Raw genomic sequence first — 15,230 nt, 5'->3', positions numbered from 1 at the left:
AAAAATGGAAAAGAAAAAAGAAAAAAAAAATTAAAAAAAAAGAAAACAAACCTTATGCACATATGGTCGAACTAAGTCATCAAGTTTGTATAATATTCTATCAATAACTTTGACAAGTAAATGCCGTTCTTGATCCTCAAGTGTAGGAGACATCAGTAGAGGAAGAATCTGATTAAACAAAGGACCAGCTCCAAACTCCCGAGCTTTATCAGTAATCTGACGCAATGCAGCCTAAGGGAAAATAAAAGTAAAACATTTGTTTCTTTGTAATTAAGCATTTTGAAAAAGTAATTTACTCCATGATTTTCTGTAATCAAACTTTCAGTGTAAACTTTACAGAGTAGCTTAAGTTCACTTCAATCAAAGTTTGAATTCCTATGAAAGAAATTCAATGTTTCAGTTAATAAAAGACAATAGAATAGACATACTGGGGTTATAAAACTCTACTTCCCCTAAAGCAGCGGTTCTCAACCTGTGGGTCGCGACCCCAGCAGGGGTCGAATGACCAAAACAGGGGTCGCCTAAAGCCATCGGAAAATACATATGGCCTGCGGTCCTGCGCAGACGTGATTGCATCCTCCACCCGTCCCTCTGGGGCCTAAGGGGCGGGGGAAGCGGGGGAATGCTCCACAGTCCATAGCAGCGCATTACGTGTGTCCAGCGCTTGCTGACATCAGTGGGCGGTGCAACAAGCGCCGGAGGACAGAAGCCTAGGAGGCGGAGAGGCAATGAGAATACATAATGCATATCAGGTATTTACATTCCGAATCATAACTGTAGCAAAATTAGTTATGAAGTAGCCACCAAAATTATTTTTTGGTTTGGGGTCAGCAACATGAGGAACTGTATTGCGGGGTCACGGCATTAGAAAGGTTGAGAACCACGGTCCTAAAGGATTGCCCATCTTCAAGCCATATATGGTACTACTCCAAGTCCTCACATAATTCTATTACCTTAGGAATGAGTCTTTAGCATGTTTTAAAGGCCTTGAGGACAAAAAAGGAATCTCATTTTTCAACATCCCTATTAGCATAAAATTCCTTAATTATAAAGCTAAATTCTTCATGTTATACATCTTTTATTCCCTCATACTGTGCCCTTGGGTAAAGCTGAAGAGGTTAATTACAGGTTTCTAAACATAAAATTACAATGAATATGATAATTTAATGAGCTGGTACTTACCTTTCTCATTGGAGGTGTTCCATTCTTAATTTTTAAAAGCAACTTCATTATTTTTCTTTCTTTTTGCTCTTCTGGACTAAGTGTTGATTCATCAACATCAACCTAATAGAGTAAAAAGAAATTAATTTAAAGGTGGGCTAAGACATTATCATTTTGAATCCTAAATAAAAATCATCTTATTTGTTACTATCACTTACCAAAAGCTTGTCAAAGTACTGAATATCATCAGGTTTTAAAAATGGAAGATTTCCAGATGGCTGGTCATTAACACTTTTCATAGTTCTATCTTCAGTTTGCATGTGGAAACCAGTCATACCACCCAAAGGTGTTGGAGTTGCTGTCAGTTTTCGAGCTGGAGTTCGAATGGGAACATAACCAGCTGGAGGAGGAAGTACCTAATACAGTTGAAAAAAACAGATTAGGGTTTTCCTGACTTGATAAACTAAGGAATAACATAATAAATAATACTTGCATTTAAAGTATTTTACAGCTTGTCAGCTAGAAAAAGTTTTGCTTGGAGACAAATTATTTGCGATCCCATTTTAAATTCTTGATTATAAGTTTAAAATATGTATGACAAATATTCGTATTTCTTGTCTGCCAATAAAATTTAAGTATATTAGGAGTGTGGGAAAATGAAGTTATAAAATTCTGATCACTTTCAAACATTAATCTATATAAACATGCTGACAAGCCAACATGTCATATAGATGGAACTAAGCTCACAAAAGTACACATAAACAATGTATAAAAGGTTGTATTTTAATAATAAAATAAGAATCACATAAATTTCTGCTAAAAGCAAATCCTATTGTCACTTTACAAATATCAGTTAAATGCATATAAACTAAAACCACAATATATTTATTTACCAAAGACCTGTAAAATAAACACAATTTGAATAAAAAAAAATTCACTGAAGATTCTTCCCTCCTGTTGTTATTAAAGAAATCAATGAATGCAATTAAGAATGCACTCAGGGCCCTGGCTGGTTGGCTCAGTGGTAGAGATTGGCCTGGCATATGGATGTTCTGGGTTTGATTCCCCGTCAGGGCACACAGAAGCACTCATCTACTTCTCCACCCTATCCCTCTCACTTCTCTCTCTCTTCCTCCTCCTGCAGCCATGGCTCTATTGGAGCAAGTTCGCTCTGGGTGCTGAGAATGGCTCCATGGCCTCAGCCTCAGATGCTAGGAAGAGATTGATTACTCAATAACCAAGCTATGCCCCAGATGGGCAGAACATTGCCCCTTAGTGGGCTTGCTGGATTGATCCCAGTCGGGGTGCATGCAGGAGTCTGTCTCTGTCTCCCCTCCTCTCACTGAATGAAAAAAAGTATGAACTCAGGCAGTCAATAGTAGGCACACAGTATCTATACTGACAGCTTTTAAGCAGAGGCTACAAAAAGTTATAAACCAGAAATTCACGAATACCTGAAACAAATACTTTAATATAAACCTAATAAGAGGGAAAAAATATACAAACTGTAAAAAGGCAATAGGAATTGGCAGAAAAGGCTCTCTCTGTAAAGATCATCAGATGACTTAGGTCTAACCCTGGTTATGACATCATCTATATGCTCACAGACTAGCAAATGGTCCTTGAGTATCAGGTACCCCCCAAATTTTATAGTTCAAAAAAACCTCAGGTTGCTAAAAGAGAATATTCTTTTATGGGCAATCTATGAACTTATCAAACACAAAACCTTGTGAGACACAAAGTTAAATAACCATAACCTAACGTGAGCTTAATCTTGGACCTACTTATTAACTGAAACAAGCTACTTCATACCCGCAAGGCAGAACTTCTCAAAGTATATGATCCTAACAAGTCCTTGAGATTTCTCACCTTTCAAAAGTAATAAAAAGCTGCATGTCATTCATTTTTCTTCACTCCTATTACACTCTTTAGAACTGAAATAAAGCCAGTGCAAACATGACTTACAAATTTTTTGAAAGAATATTTAAAATAAAATTCACATCCTAAAAACCATCACATTCACATTCCATGTTATTACCTTATATCCTTCTGGGAACATAGCATCTAATTCTTCATCAGAAAGTGGGCGATTTCTCTCATCAATCTCTCTCTCCCACCGCCAAGCCTGAAGCTGTTCAGGAGTCATACTCATTATGTGACCTAATGAAGAGCAAAAATTTTTAACAATCTATAGTGCAAATAGTTATCATAACACGATGCTCAGGATACAAGACAGTTAAGAGTTTCTACCTGGAGTAGGGGTGGCCATGTTCATGGCTGGTGTGCCAATTGGTGTTTTTCCAGGGGTCAGAACAGGAGTGCTTCCACCCATCTGACTAGCTGGTGTTTCATCCCAACGTGACTTTCTTTTACTGGCTCCAGGAGTGGGCGTTTCACCAATCGAATCTCCGCCTCGATCTGTTCGAGGTGTCTCAGCCCATCCACTTCCATGGCCAGGAGTATCTGTAGAGAAAAAGAGTGAGTGTGTACAGTCTAACATTTTTACCAGTGTCAAAAATTTATTTTTATTCTTAAACACATAACATTCCCAAACTGTTCAAGTTAAAAAAACAGGATATTCCTAATATAAAGGCCCATTTGAGGTTTAAATATTTCATATTTATCTTCCCCTTCACTATTTGTTTCTTTGCCACTGATTACAGAAACAATGCACAGCAAACATTAGGGAATAGGAAAACTATTTCTTTAAACACCCATAATTTCACAACCCACAGACAGCCACTTTATGTATCTTGAGCCACTTTTCACTTCTCTATACAGTTGAAATTGCTCTGTAAGTACAGTTATACACTGCTTTTTACACTCATTACATGTTAAGTACTCTCCCACATTAAAAATTCTTTATAAAATTTTAATATACTAGATATATTATTAAATCTTAACTTGCCACAGCTAATCTCAGAAACAATTAATTTAACAGTTTACACAAAAGATAAAACTTAGAAAAGTTACACAGAAAATAGTTTACCAGGAGCTGGGAGGAGACAAAAATGGGGAGTTACTTTTTAATGGGTCTAGAGTTTCTGTTTGGGATGATGAAAAAGTTCTAGAATGAATAGTGGTACAACACTGAATGTATCTAATGCCATGAACTATACACTTAAAATGGTAAGAATGGTAAGTTTCATGTTATGTACATATTACCACAATAAAAAACAAGAGGTTATGACCTAAAAACTTTCTTTCTCAAGTTTTTCCTAAAATAAATGTTAAAACTCTTCAAAAAGGGAAATGAATTAGGCATATGATCTGCTCAGTTCTTTGTAAAGCAGTTGGTAATTTGCCCATCTAGCTAGGACTAGAAAGAACAGATTTTGGCTGAAACACTCCACTTATCAAGTCAACAATTCACCCAAACACATGCCCAGACTCCACTAGAAGTACCTCTTTCTGTTTTGGGGGTCTCATCCCATCTGTTTTTACGAGCACTGGAAGTTGCACCTCCATGGCCTGGTGTTGCATGGCCTGGTGTATCGCCTCGTCCAGGAGTAGCAGCTCCCGCTGGTGTGTGACTAGGTGTAGGATCCCATATTTTTGAGCCTGGGGTTGCTCCAGGCGTCTCACTTCCCTTTGCACGACCCGGTGTCTCATCCCATCTTAAGGAAGGAGTATGTCCAGGAGTCTTAACAGAGCAAAATTATTTTATTTCACACACCTAAACATCCACATAAAAATAACTGAAAAATATCCGTCAAAAAATTTCAAATATTATTTCACTAACACGAAATCTAATCAACAACATAAAATCGAAACTGACTCATAAACACAGAGAACAGACTGACAGCTGTCAAAGGAAAGGAGAGTTGGGGAGCTGGATGAAAACAATCAAGAAATTAAGTAAAAAACCAATCAAAAATTTCAGACACAGACAATAGTATGGTGATTACTAGAGAGAAAGGGGGTAGAGGTCAGTAAGAGGGTAAAGGGGAGATAAAGGGTGATGGAGGGAGATTTGATCTATAGGTTTTGTAGACTTGATCTGTATTGTGAACACACAATACAATATATAGATGATTGAAGAATTATATGCGTGAAAGCTATTCATTTTATAATATTAACCAGTGTCACCCCAATAAATTCAACAAAAACAAAAAAATTTAAGCAAATAAATGCTTTGGTTTTATTCTCTATAATTGTTAGAGTAGATTATCCTTCTGTTTCGAAATACATACTTTCTAGGAAATGTTTGCAACTATAAACAATTCAAGTTTTAATTTGGAGCAGTGAAAACCCTTAGTGTAAAAACACTGCATTCTGAGTATGAATCTTAGTTTTGCCGTATTAGCTCTGTGATTTTGGGAAAGTCATTAAGGTTTCTGTGTCTTGGTCTGCAATCAAAGATTTCAGCTTTAGGGCAGGTGGCAGTAGAAGAGGGTATGGATTGTACTGAGGAGACTTCACTTGGGGTGGTGAACATATAATCCAATATACAGGTGATGTAATAGAACAGTACACCCGAAACCTATACAATATTATTAACCAATGTCACTTCAATGAATTCAATTTAAAAAATTTCATTTCCCAAGAAGCAGGTAAACTGATCTCATTTGCACCAGGGCCACTTAACTATGTCTTGCCTGAATAGTCAGGTTTTTTATTCTTCCCTCGAAGATCTCTGTTGTGGGTGTAGATAGTCCTATTTTCTGCTGCTTTGTTTAATATACAGTGTTTCCTTTATTCCTCCTACCTCAGTGCCCCACTCATATTTCAGGCTGGGACCTACTCCTAATTTAGAGCTCTCTTTCCCCCTTTTGCCAACTTCTATTATGAATCTACCTTTGCCACCCAGCTTAGTGTATCCCAAGATTCTCTTTAAAAAGCCACAGTCGCAGAGCTCCAGGGAAAAGCAACCTGGTCTCATCTCTCCAGGCAGAGGAGAACAGAAGCTCCATCTCTACACATGCTGCAGATGGCTTTTCCAGTCTACCTGAATCATTACCAGCTAGAAGCAGTGGTCATTGGGACTTGGACGTGAGCTGCAAAGTATAGAATTGTGACAATTCCAGTGCCATGCGAACTTTCCCTGGACTCCTGCTCCTTGTGACAGCTCCTACCAGACTGAACTGGGGTTGGGTTGCATTTTTCAGGGATTTGGCATGGTGCTGGGGCCAACTTGGACTTGGTGAACATGTTAAGGACACTACTCTTTTATGGATTCTTGCAGTATTGGCCAAGAGTTTGCTTAAAGGCTTTAGTCACTGTAAAAAAAAAAAGAAGAAGACTGGATAAAGAAGATGTGGCACATATACACCATGGTATACTATTCAGCCATAAGAAATGATGACATCGGATCCCTTACAACAAAATGGTGGGATCTTGATAACATTATACGGAGTGAAATAAGTAAATCAGAAAAAAACAAGAACTGCAGGATTCCATACATTGGTGGGACATAAAAACGAGACTAAGAGACACAGAGAAGAGTGTGGTGGTTACGGGGGGGTGGGGGTGGGGGATGGGGGGGGAGGAAAAGGGGCACAAAGAAAACTAGATAGAGGGTGACGGAGGACAATCTGACTTTGGGTGATGGGTATGCAACAAAATTGAATGACAAGATAACCTGGACATGTTTTCTTTGAATATATGTACCCTGATTTATTGATGTCACCCCATTAAAATAAAAATTTACTTATAAAAAATAAAAATTTTCAGGTTTAGTTATTTAAGTAGTTCTCAAACTGAGGCTTTAAAACACATGCCCATCGAGTTGTAAGAACTATTGTTTTTGTGTGTTCATTCAATTCGTTGTGTATTTGATTTTATTTTTATTTGACAAAGACAGAGTCAGAAAGAGGGACAGATTGGGACAGACAGACAGGAAAGAAGAGAGATAAGAAGCATCAATCAGGCCCTGGCCGGTGTGCGGGGGACCTGGGTTCAATTCCCGGCCAGGGTGCATAGGGGAGGCGCCCATTTGCTTCTCTACCCCCACCCCCTCCTTCCTCTCTGTCTCTCTCTTCCCCTCCTGCAGCCGAGGCTCCATTGGAGCGGGGATGGCCCGGGCGCTGGGGATGGCTACTTGGCCTCTGCCCCAGGCGCTGGAGTGGCTCTGGTCGCGACGGGGCGACGCCCCGGAGGGGCAGAGCTTGCCCCTGGTGGGCGTGCCGGGTGGATCCTGGTCGGGCGCATGCAGGAGTCTGTCTGACTGTCTCTCCCCGTTTCCAGCTTCAGAAAAATACAAAAAAAAAAAAGAAGCATCAATTTTTCGTTGCGGCACCATAGTTCTTCATTGATTGCTTTCTCATATGTGCCTTTATGAGGTGCTACAGCAAACTGAGTGACCCCTTGTTCAAGCCAGTGACCTTGGGCTCAAGTGGCGACCTTGGGGTCTCGAACCTGGGTCCTCCAAGTCCCAATCTGACGCTCTATCCATTGGGCCACCGCTTAGTCAGGCTGTGTATTTGGTTAACATAAGCGTTTTGGATCACCTCAGTAATTATAACTAAGTATCACCATGATTTCAATCTATAAGATGAATTTATACTTTCAATCACATTTGTAATATTACTCTAACTGATGCTGCCAACTAAGATCAGTGGAAAAAGATTAGAGGCCCTGGCAGGTTGGCTCAGCAGTAGAGCACTGGCCCAGCGTGTGGAAGTCCTAGGTTCAAATTCCCAGCCAGGACACACAGAAGAAGCGCCTATCTGCTTCTCCACCATTCTCCCTCTCCTTCCTCTCTATCTCTTCCCCTACCGCAGCCAGGGTTCCATTGGAACAAAGTTGGCCCGGGCACTGAGGATGGCTTTATGACCTCCGCCTCAGGTCGTAACAGAACACCCCAGATGGGCAGAGCATCGCCCCTAGTGGGCATGCCGGGTGGATCCCGGTCAGGCATATGTGGGAATCTGTCTGCCTCCCCGCTTCTCACTTCAGAAAAATACAAAAAAGATTAGGAGTGTAATCTAAATAATCACAGGTTCCATGGCAATTGGAATAGAGACTAAGTGGTAGGTGATATAGGATGTTAGATAAGCACGATAGCAAAAAATCTGCACAGTGCAGATAATATATCAGACCAGTAGGTGACTTGGTGTAAGAAAAACAAAATTTGTATTTAAATAATGACTCATAAGTATTATATAAGTATCCATTTGGAAATTGGATGCTTTATCCAATATGGGTTCTAGTTAGCTGTTTGCAAACTTGCATAGTTAAAATAGATTTAAGACTCACTATTAAAAAAAAAAATTATATATATATTACTTAAAAGTTGAAAAATTTTCCAGTAGGTGAGTAAAGCATATATATTGTTTTAAAAAATCTCATATTTCAAAAATTCAAGAGGAAGGAAGACTTCCAAGCTCCTTTTATGAGATGAGCATAATTTTGATTCTAAAACCAGGCAAAGACAACACAAAGAAAGAAAATCATAGGCCAATATCCCTGATGAATTTAGATGCAAAACTCCTCAACAAAATATTAGCAAACTGGATCCAGCAATATATGAAAAAAATCATACACCATGATCAAGTGGGATTTATTCTTGGGAGGCAAGGCTGGTACAATATTTGCAAATCAATCAATGTGATTCATCACATAAACAAAAGGAAGGAAAAAAACCAAATGATAATTTCAATAGATGCAGAAAAAGCATTTGATAAAATCCAGCACCCATTCATGATCAAAACTCTCAGCAAAGTGGGAATACAGGGAACATACCTCAACATGATAAAGGCCATCTATGACAAACCCACAGCCAACATCATACTCAATGGGCAAAAATTAAAAGCAATCCCCTTAAGATCAGGAACAAGGCAGGGGTGCCCCCTTTCACCACTCTTATTCAACATAGTTCTCGAAGTCCTAGCCACAGCAATCAGACAAGAAAAAGAAATAAAAGGCATTCAAATTGGAAAAGAAGTAAAATTATCATTATTTGCAGATGATATATTGTATATAGAAAACCCTAAAGTCTCAGTCAAAAAACTACTGGACCTGATAAATGAATTCAGCAAGGTGGCAGGATATAAAATCAATACTCAGAAATAAGAAGCGTTTTTATACACTTAACAATGAACTGTCAGAAAGAGAAATTAAGGAATCAATCCCCTTTACCATTGCAACCAAAAAAATAAAGCACCTAGGAATAAATTTAACCAGGGAGATTATAAAGACTTGTACTCGGAAAATTATAAAACATTGATAAAAGAAATCAGGGAAGATACAAACAAGTGGAGGCATATACCACGCTCATGGTTAGGAAGAATAAACATCATTAAAATGTCTATATTACCCAAAGCAATCTATAAATTCAATGCAATACCAATTAAAATACCAATGACTTACTTCAAAGATATAGAACACATATTCCAAAAATTTATAGGGAACCAAAAGAGAACATGAATAGCCTCAGCAATCTTGAGAAGGAGAATAAAGTGGGAGGTATCACACTTCCGGATATCAAGTTATATTATAAGGCCATTTTACTCAAAACAGCCTGGTACTGGCATAAGAACAGGCATATAGATCAATGGAACAGAACTGAGAACCCAGAAATAAACCCACAGTTCTATGGACAACTAATATTTGACAAAGGAGGTAAGAGCATACATTGGAGTAAAGACAGCCTCTTCAACAAATGGTTTTGGGAAAATTGACAGCTACCTGCAAAAAAATGAAACTAGACCACCAACTTACACCATTCACAAAAATAAACTCAAAACGGATAAAAGACTTAAATGTAAACCGTAAAACCATAAGCATCTTAGAAGAAAACATAGGCAGTAAGCACTGACATCTCTCGCAGCAATATATTTGCCGATTTGTCTCCACAGGCAAGTGAAATTAAAAAAAAATCTCAATTTTCAGCCTGACCAGGCGGTGGCGCAGTGGATAGAGCATTGGATTGGGATGCTGAGGACCCAGGTATGGGACCCCAAGGTCGCCATCTGGTTTGAGCACAGCTCACCAGCTTGGACCTAAGGTCACTGGCTTGAGCAAGGGGTCCCTCGGTCTGTTGTAGCCCCCCGGTCAGGGCACATATAAGAAAGCAATCAATGAACAACTAAGGAGTGCAACGAAGAATTGATGCTTCTCTTCTCTCTCCCTTCCTGTCTGTCTGCTCCTATCTGTCCCTCTCTCTGACTCTGTCTCTGCCACACACACAAAAAAACCCTCGATTTTCAGTTGGCACCTTGGTCTTAGAGATGCCAGAACTGTGAGAAAAAAAACATCTATTGTTTAAGCCACCCAGTCTGTGATATCCTGTTATGGCATGAGAGCAGATGAATACATTTCATATGAGAAAATAAAAACTGTAATAATAATAATAATATGACAAAATAAAATAAAATCACCTCTGCTTGATCCCAACTTGATAACTTTTTGGGAGTGGCACCAGGAGTCTGATCAGCTGTTTGATCCCAACGCCGCTTTCGTTTTGAGGGAGGCTGGGATGCTGCTGCCCCATTGACAACTTTTAGTTCTCCAGCTTTAGCTTTTTCTGCTAGTTGTTGTCTAATTTCTCTCTGAAAATATTTGAATAGTGAGTATCTTTAAGACATTTTCAGTATACTTTTAAATCATTAGTAAAATCATATATATTTCATGTCACTTTATTCTTCAATCTCCTTTCAATGCAGCTGGTAGTTCCTGCCCCTTATTTTCCCTCTCTTCTCTGTATTTCCAGTTTGATACAGTGTCTTTCTATAGAACAGATAAACAAGTATAGAAGATTACACAGCACCTGACTTGACAGTTAGTGAAGTAAATCTTCAGTCAATGGTGGAGAACCAAAATGCGTTCTTTGAAAAAGTTTTATTTAAAAGTCACATAAACAGTGTTTCAGAAAATGTGATACCATAGAAAGTGGTAAAAAAGGAAAAACTTTAAAGTATAACTATAAAAATAAAATATATAACATCCTAACAAAAGCATTTAATTTATCCTATGATTGTCAAGTGGAGTTCCATCACGCCACTTAATCCATACAACAAATTTATTACATATTCCTAATAAAGTTATGGAGGCCAGTAGAAATTCTTCGGAATTGTTCATCCATATTCATGGGAGAATTAGGGGTTTTTCAAGGGATGATTTAACTATTTGGGTTTTTCCTTACACACTGGCTTCAGACATACTGTGTCAATCCTCCCCACAGACGCATTCAATAGAAGATACATATGTATATATATGGCCAAGGGGCCAGGGACTAGAAAAGGATATAGAAAAGTGAAAATTTAATTTGGGAGGTGGTAGAATTTTGGGTAAGGTTCTTTTTCAACTTTTATTAATACTACTGAATTGCTTGTACAGCAAATAAAAAGGAAATATAGAAGTCTATCTTAACTTTCTTATGTTCTTTCACAACCATTACAAGAAAAGCAGGTTCAGTCCTGGCTGGATAGCTTGGGTGGTTAGAACATCATCCTGATACACAAAGATTGTGGGTTTAATCACTGGTCGGGGCACATATAGGAACAGAGCAATGTTCCTATTTCTTTGTCTCCATTTTTAAAAAAAGGCATGTTCTTACCTCTTCCTTAGTCAAATGCTGTTCCCGCATTACATCCATGTAAGTCCTGGCATTCATTTTAGGATCAGGGGTCTTCCCTCCTGCAGAAAAGAACAGCAACAGGACAAGAGTACAATAAATAAAAGATAATTAGGTTCAACTGATTTATCTGCCCTGCTCTAATATTATGTTATTCCATAATCATTTAATTTATTTTTGATGGAAAACTTTAATAATTATACATCTTACTTTTTATTGAGTTTGCTGATCAATTTAACCTGTTTGAACACAAACATATCTACAGCAGTTTAAAACAAATATTTTAATGCATATAAAAGCAAAATGACAGCACAATTTTAGTCTTCAGAAGTGATGGGTTCCTGGGTTGCTAATCCGGAATACGTACACTTTCGTGCCTTTGTCTCCATCAGCAGTTCTGACTTCAAGCAGCAGAATAGAAGCCTAGAAAATTATCTCTTTACCATTAGTAACACTTTGGAAAGATATTTATATTCAAAACATTACCTGTCGCAAGCTGTTAAAATCCTGACTACAAATAACTATAACTAGCTAAATTCTTCATACAATGTTCTAAAACAGTTAATAGTTTAGAAAATCTGATTTTTAAAAATACACCTATTACTCTCGTGTCATGTTATTAAAAGGGCTTCATGCTTTTTGAAATTGTTGACCCAGAAACATTTTTATTTTCTTACAAAGTATAAATTGTAACTGAAAACATATTACTTGAATATATTACTTTCTACCAGTTATTATGATGCAGAGAAATGGTGTACAAAGAGAGTGTCTCTTGGTTAAAGTTTCAATATTTGCTTTTCAAAACTTCAAAATATCTTAAAGAAGCCCAAACAGTACACAACAAGATTCACAGAGGCACACTATGTTTTAGAAATGTGATAATTAGCTATACAGTAGTATAGCATCACAATTTAGGAAAAAGATAATAAAATTCTAAGACATTTCCTATGCTGAAGATCATGCCCAATTGGTAGTGTCATTCTTTCTGACACTAGCTCAGATAAGACTTCCTTTGGAATACTTTTTCACCATAATCTAGAGAGGATGTGTTGAACTGCACCCTTAAGAATGCAGACAGGACTGGCATATAGCAGTACTGCTGTAGGAAAGAAATTAAGGACAGTTAGTATGGGCCTGTGAATTCTGACATACATGTTTAAATCAATTACAATTATGCAAGTAAAAAAAGAATATCCCTACTAATTCATGCAGGCTGAAAGTCTAATTTGTAAACCTGCAGCAGAATCTCATTTTAAGAAACAGGCACCTAATTTTGATTTAGAAACTCACTCACCCGAGGAAAGCTTCCATCAGGTTCACTATGCCCCTTGTGCTGACCTGCACACTAAAATTAGCAAAACAGACTCCAACTATTAAAAATATCAAAGTCTTTGTATACATACTTTTGTTTTATTTTTTTTTCTGTTGTTTTAATTTTAAGTATGCTTAAAGCAAAGTAGGTGCATTTACTAAACTATATTCAGAGCAATATGGAGGGAGCTCTAATGTGAGAAATTTTCTCAAAAGTAACAATCCTAAACTCTAGGATTTGTAATGAAAACTTCCAATAATTTGAAAGTATTCTGAGCAGAAAAACATTTGTTCAAAGTATAGAAAGCATACCCAAAACAAAAGTAAAAGAAAAACCTTTAACCCTTTGCGTTTCTATGGCATTGGCTCATTATTTTCTTGTCCTTCTACCTGGAAAGAAAACTTGCATTACAAAGATGAAGAATATGACACCTGTGACTTCAACCAAATCTATACACATCTATAATAAGGGGGATTTTAAAAAAGAAAAGCAAATTCATAAGCATGCCAAAAAAAATCAAAGGGCTAAAGACAATACAAACAAATTTTTGAATACTTATAGAAAAGTGGGAAAGAATTACCATCTGCAAAGGGATCAAGACGCTCTGGGGAAATTATCATGGTCCGCCTGTGCTTTTTGTACTCATCTTCCCGGTCGGCAATCTTCGGAGGGCGATGTTCAGCAAATGGATCATACTGAAAAGAGGCAAGTCTCACTTAATACCCACTTTATTAAATAACCAAAAAGTATCATAAACAAAAATCAGATTATAAAACACGTAAAATGTTTAATAAATGCCTAATAAATATACTGTATCATTTTAGAGATGTTAATATGAAAAAAAGTAATAAAGAAATGAGACAATACCCATGTCTGTATTTCCATAGTTGAATTCTTCATGACTACATTTATAAAATTAACTAAGTATCATTTCTGATTCTCCTAAATCAACCCTCTTCAAAACATTTTAACAACTTAACTCCTAGAATATGTGGGCTTCCCTGGGAATTGAGTTTTCCTTAGCAGAATAAACTTTGGTTTTAATGAAAAAGAAAATTACCTGTTCCGTTGACTGTGGTATATCATTAAGCAGTGCCACAGGCGCATGATATCCTGGCTTCTTCTGACCAAGCAAACTTGTAGATGATGAGTAGTCATCGTCATCCTGCAATAAAATGCCCCCAAAAAGATATAAACAAAACATTGTAACTTAAAAATTAGAAAAATGAACTAAGGTTCAATATGAAATCAAAAGACTTTTAACATTATGTCTAAAGCCTTGTTCATAGAAGTTATAAACAGACGGCCCTGGCCTGGTAGCTCAGTGGACAGAGCGTAATCCCACCACACTGAGGTCACATGTTTGATCCTGTCAGGGCACAGATGAGAAGCAACCAATGAATACACAACTAAATGGAACTAAGTGGAAACAATAAGGTCATGCTTCTCATTCTCTCTCCCTCCCTCCCTTTCTCCACTCAACTCAATGGAAAAAATGGAAAAAAAAAACACCTGTAAACATAGAGTTTTCAACTTTTCAACTCAAAAAAACCTATTAAAAATTAAACTTATTGCAATAGTTTTTATTCTTTTAAAAACATTTAACAAGGGCTCAGGCCGGGTTACACAGTTGATTAAAGAGGTGGTTTTCAACTCTTTTATACTTGGGGACCAGTGAAAATAGAATTATCTCAGGTACCATTAGGGCAGAAATCACCCTGAGCATAAGCAAATTCGACTAAGATCAGTGGGTCTACAATATTCATACATCAGGATGGTTAACTCTTTCAACGTCTAGCAAAAATTTGACAGACCAGTCCGCAGACCGGCAGTTGAAAAATATTGGGTTAGAGTGTCATCCTGATACAGGTTCAATCCCTGGTCAGAACACATATAAGAATCAATAAGCCTGACCGCACGGTGGTACAGTGGATAGAGCGTCGGACTGGGATGTGGAGGACCCAGGTTCGAGACCCTGAAGTCTCCAGCTTGAGCGCAAGATCACTGGCTTGAGCAAGGGGTTACTCAGTCTGCTGTAGCCCCATGGTCAAGGCACATATGGGAAAGCAATCAGTGAACAACTAAGGTGTCACAACGAAAAACTGATGATCGATGCTTCTCATCTCTCTCCGTTCCTGTTTGTCTGTCCCTATCTATCCTTGTCTCTGACTCTCTCTCTGTAAAAAATAAATAAGAATCAATGAATGCATGGGTAAGTAAAATAGAAAATCAATGTTTCTC

The 15,230-nt window shown here is 37.7% G+C and overlaps 1 protein-coding gene across 2 annotated transcripts in view; it reads right to left on the bottom strand.

Annotated features, from left to right (window-relative positions):
- Positions 1 to 15,230, bottom strand: part of SF3B1 (splicing factor 3b subunit 1) — a 79,085-nt gene that overhangs the window by 15,344 nt on the left and 48,511 nt on the right. Inside the window, exons 4-13 of one of the 2 annotated variants that reach the window (XM_066232743.1) lie at positions 14,050 to 14,154; positions 13,570 to 13,684; positions 11,660 to 11,739; positions 10,482 to 10,652; positions 4,567 to 4,804; positions 3,412 to 3,624; positions 3,200 to 3,321; positions 1,380 to 1,577; positions 1,183 to 1,284; positions 52 to 231 (exon numbers count right to left, since the gene is read on the bottom strand). In XM_066232743.1, the coding sequence (XP_066088840.1) occupies positions 52 to 231; positions 1,183 to 1,284; positions 1,380 to 1,577; positions 3,200 to 3,321; positions 3,412 to 3,624; positions 4,567 to 4,804; positions 10,482 to 10,652; positions 11,660 to 11,739; positions 13,570 to 13,684; positions 14,050 to 14,154 (1,524 nt within the window). Of the gene's footprint in view, positions 1 to 51; positions 232 to 1,182; positions 1,285 to 1,379; positions 1,578 to 3,199; positions 3,322 to 3,411; positions 3,625 to 4,566; positions 4,805 to 10,481; positions 10,653 to 11,659; positions 11,740 to 12,044; positions 12,101 to 13,569; positions 13,685 to 14,049; positions 14,155 to 15,230 lie in introns of those variants that run through there. The other variant, XM_066232744.1, reaches the window with a different exon arrangement.

Source organism: Saccopteryx bilineata, chromosome 5 (genome assembly GCF_036850765.1).
Source record: "Saccopteryx bilineata isolate mSacBil1 chromosome 5, mSacBil1_pri_phased_curated, whole genome shotgun sequence".
Lineage (NCBI taxonomy): Eukaryota > Metazoa > Chordata > Mammalia > Chiroptera > Emballonuridae > Saccopteryx > Saccopteryx bilineata.
Note: the sequence above shows the minus strand (reverse complement) of the source record. Positions and strands in the feature narration are given on the sequence as shown.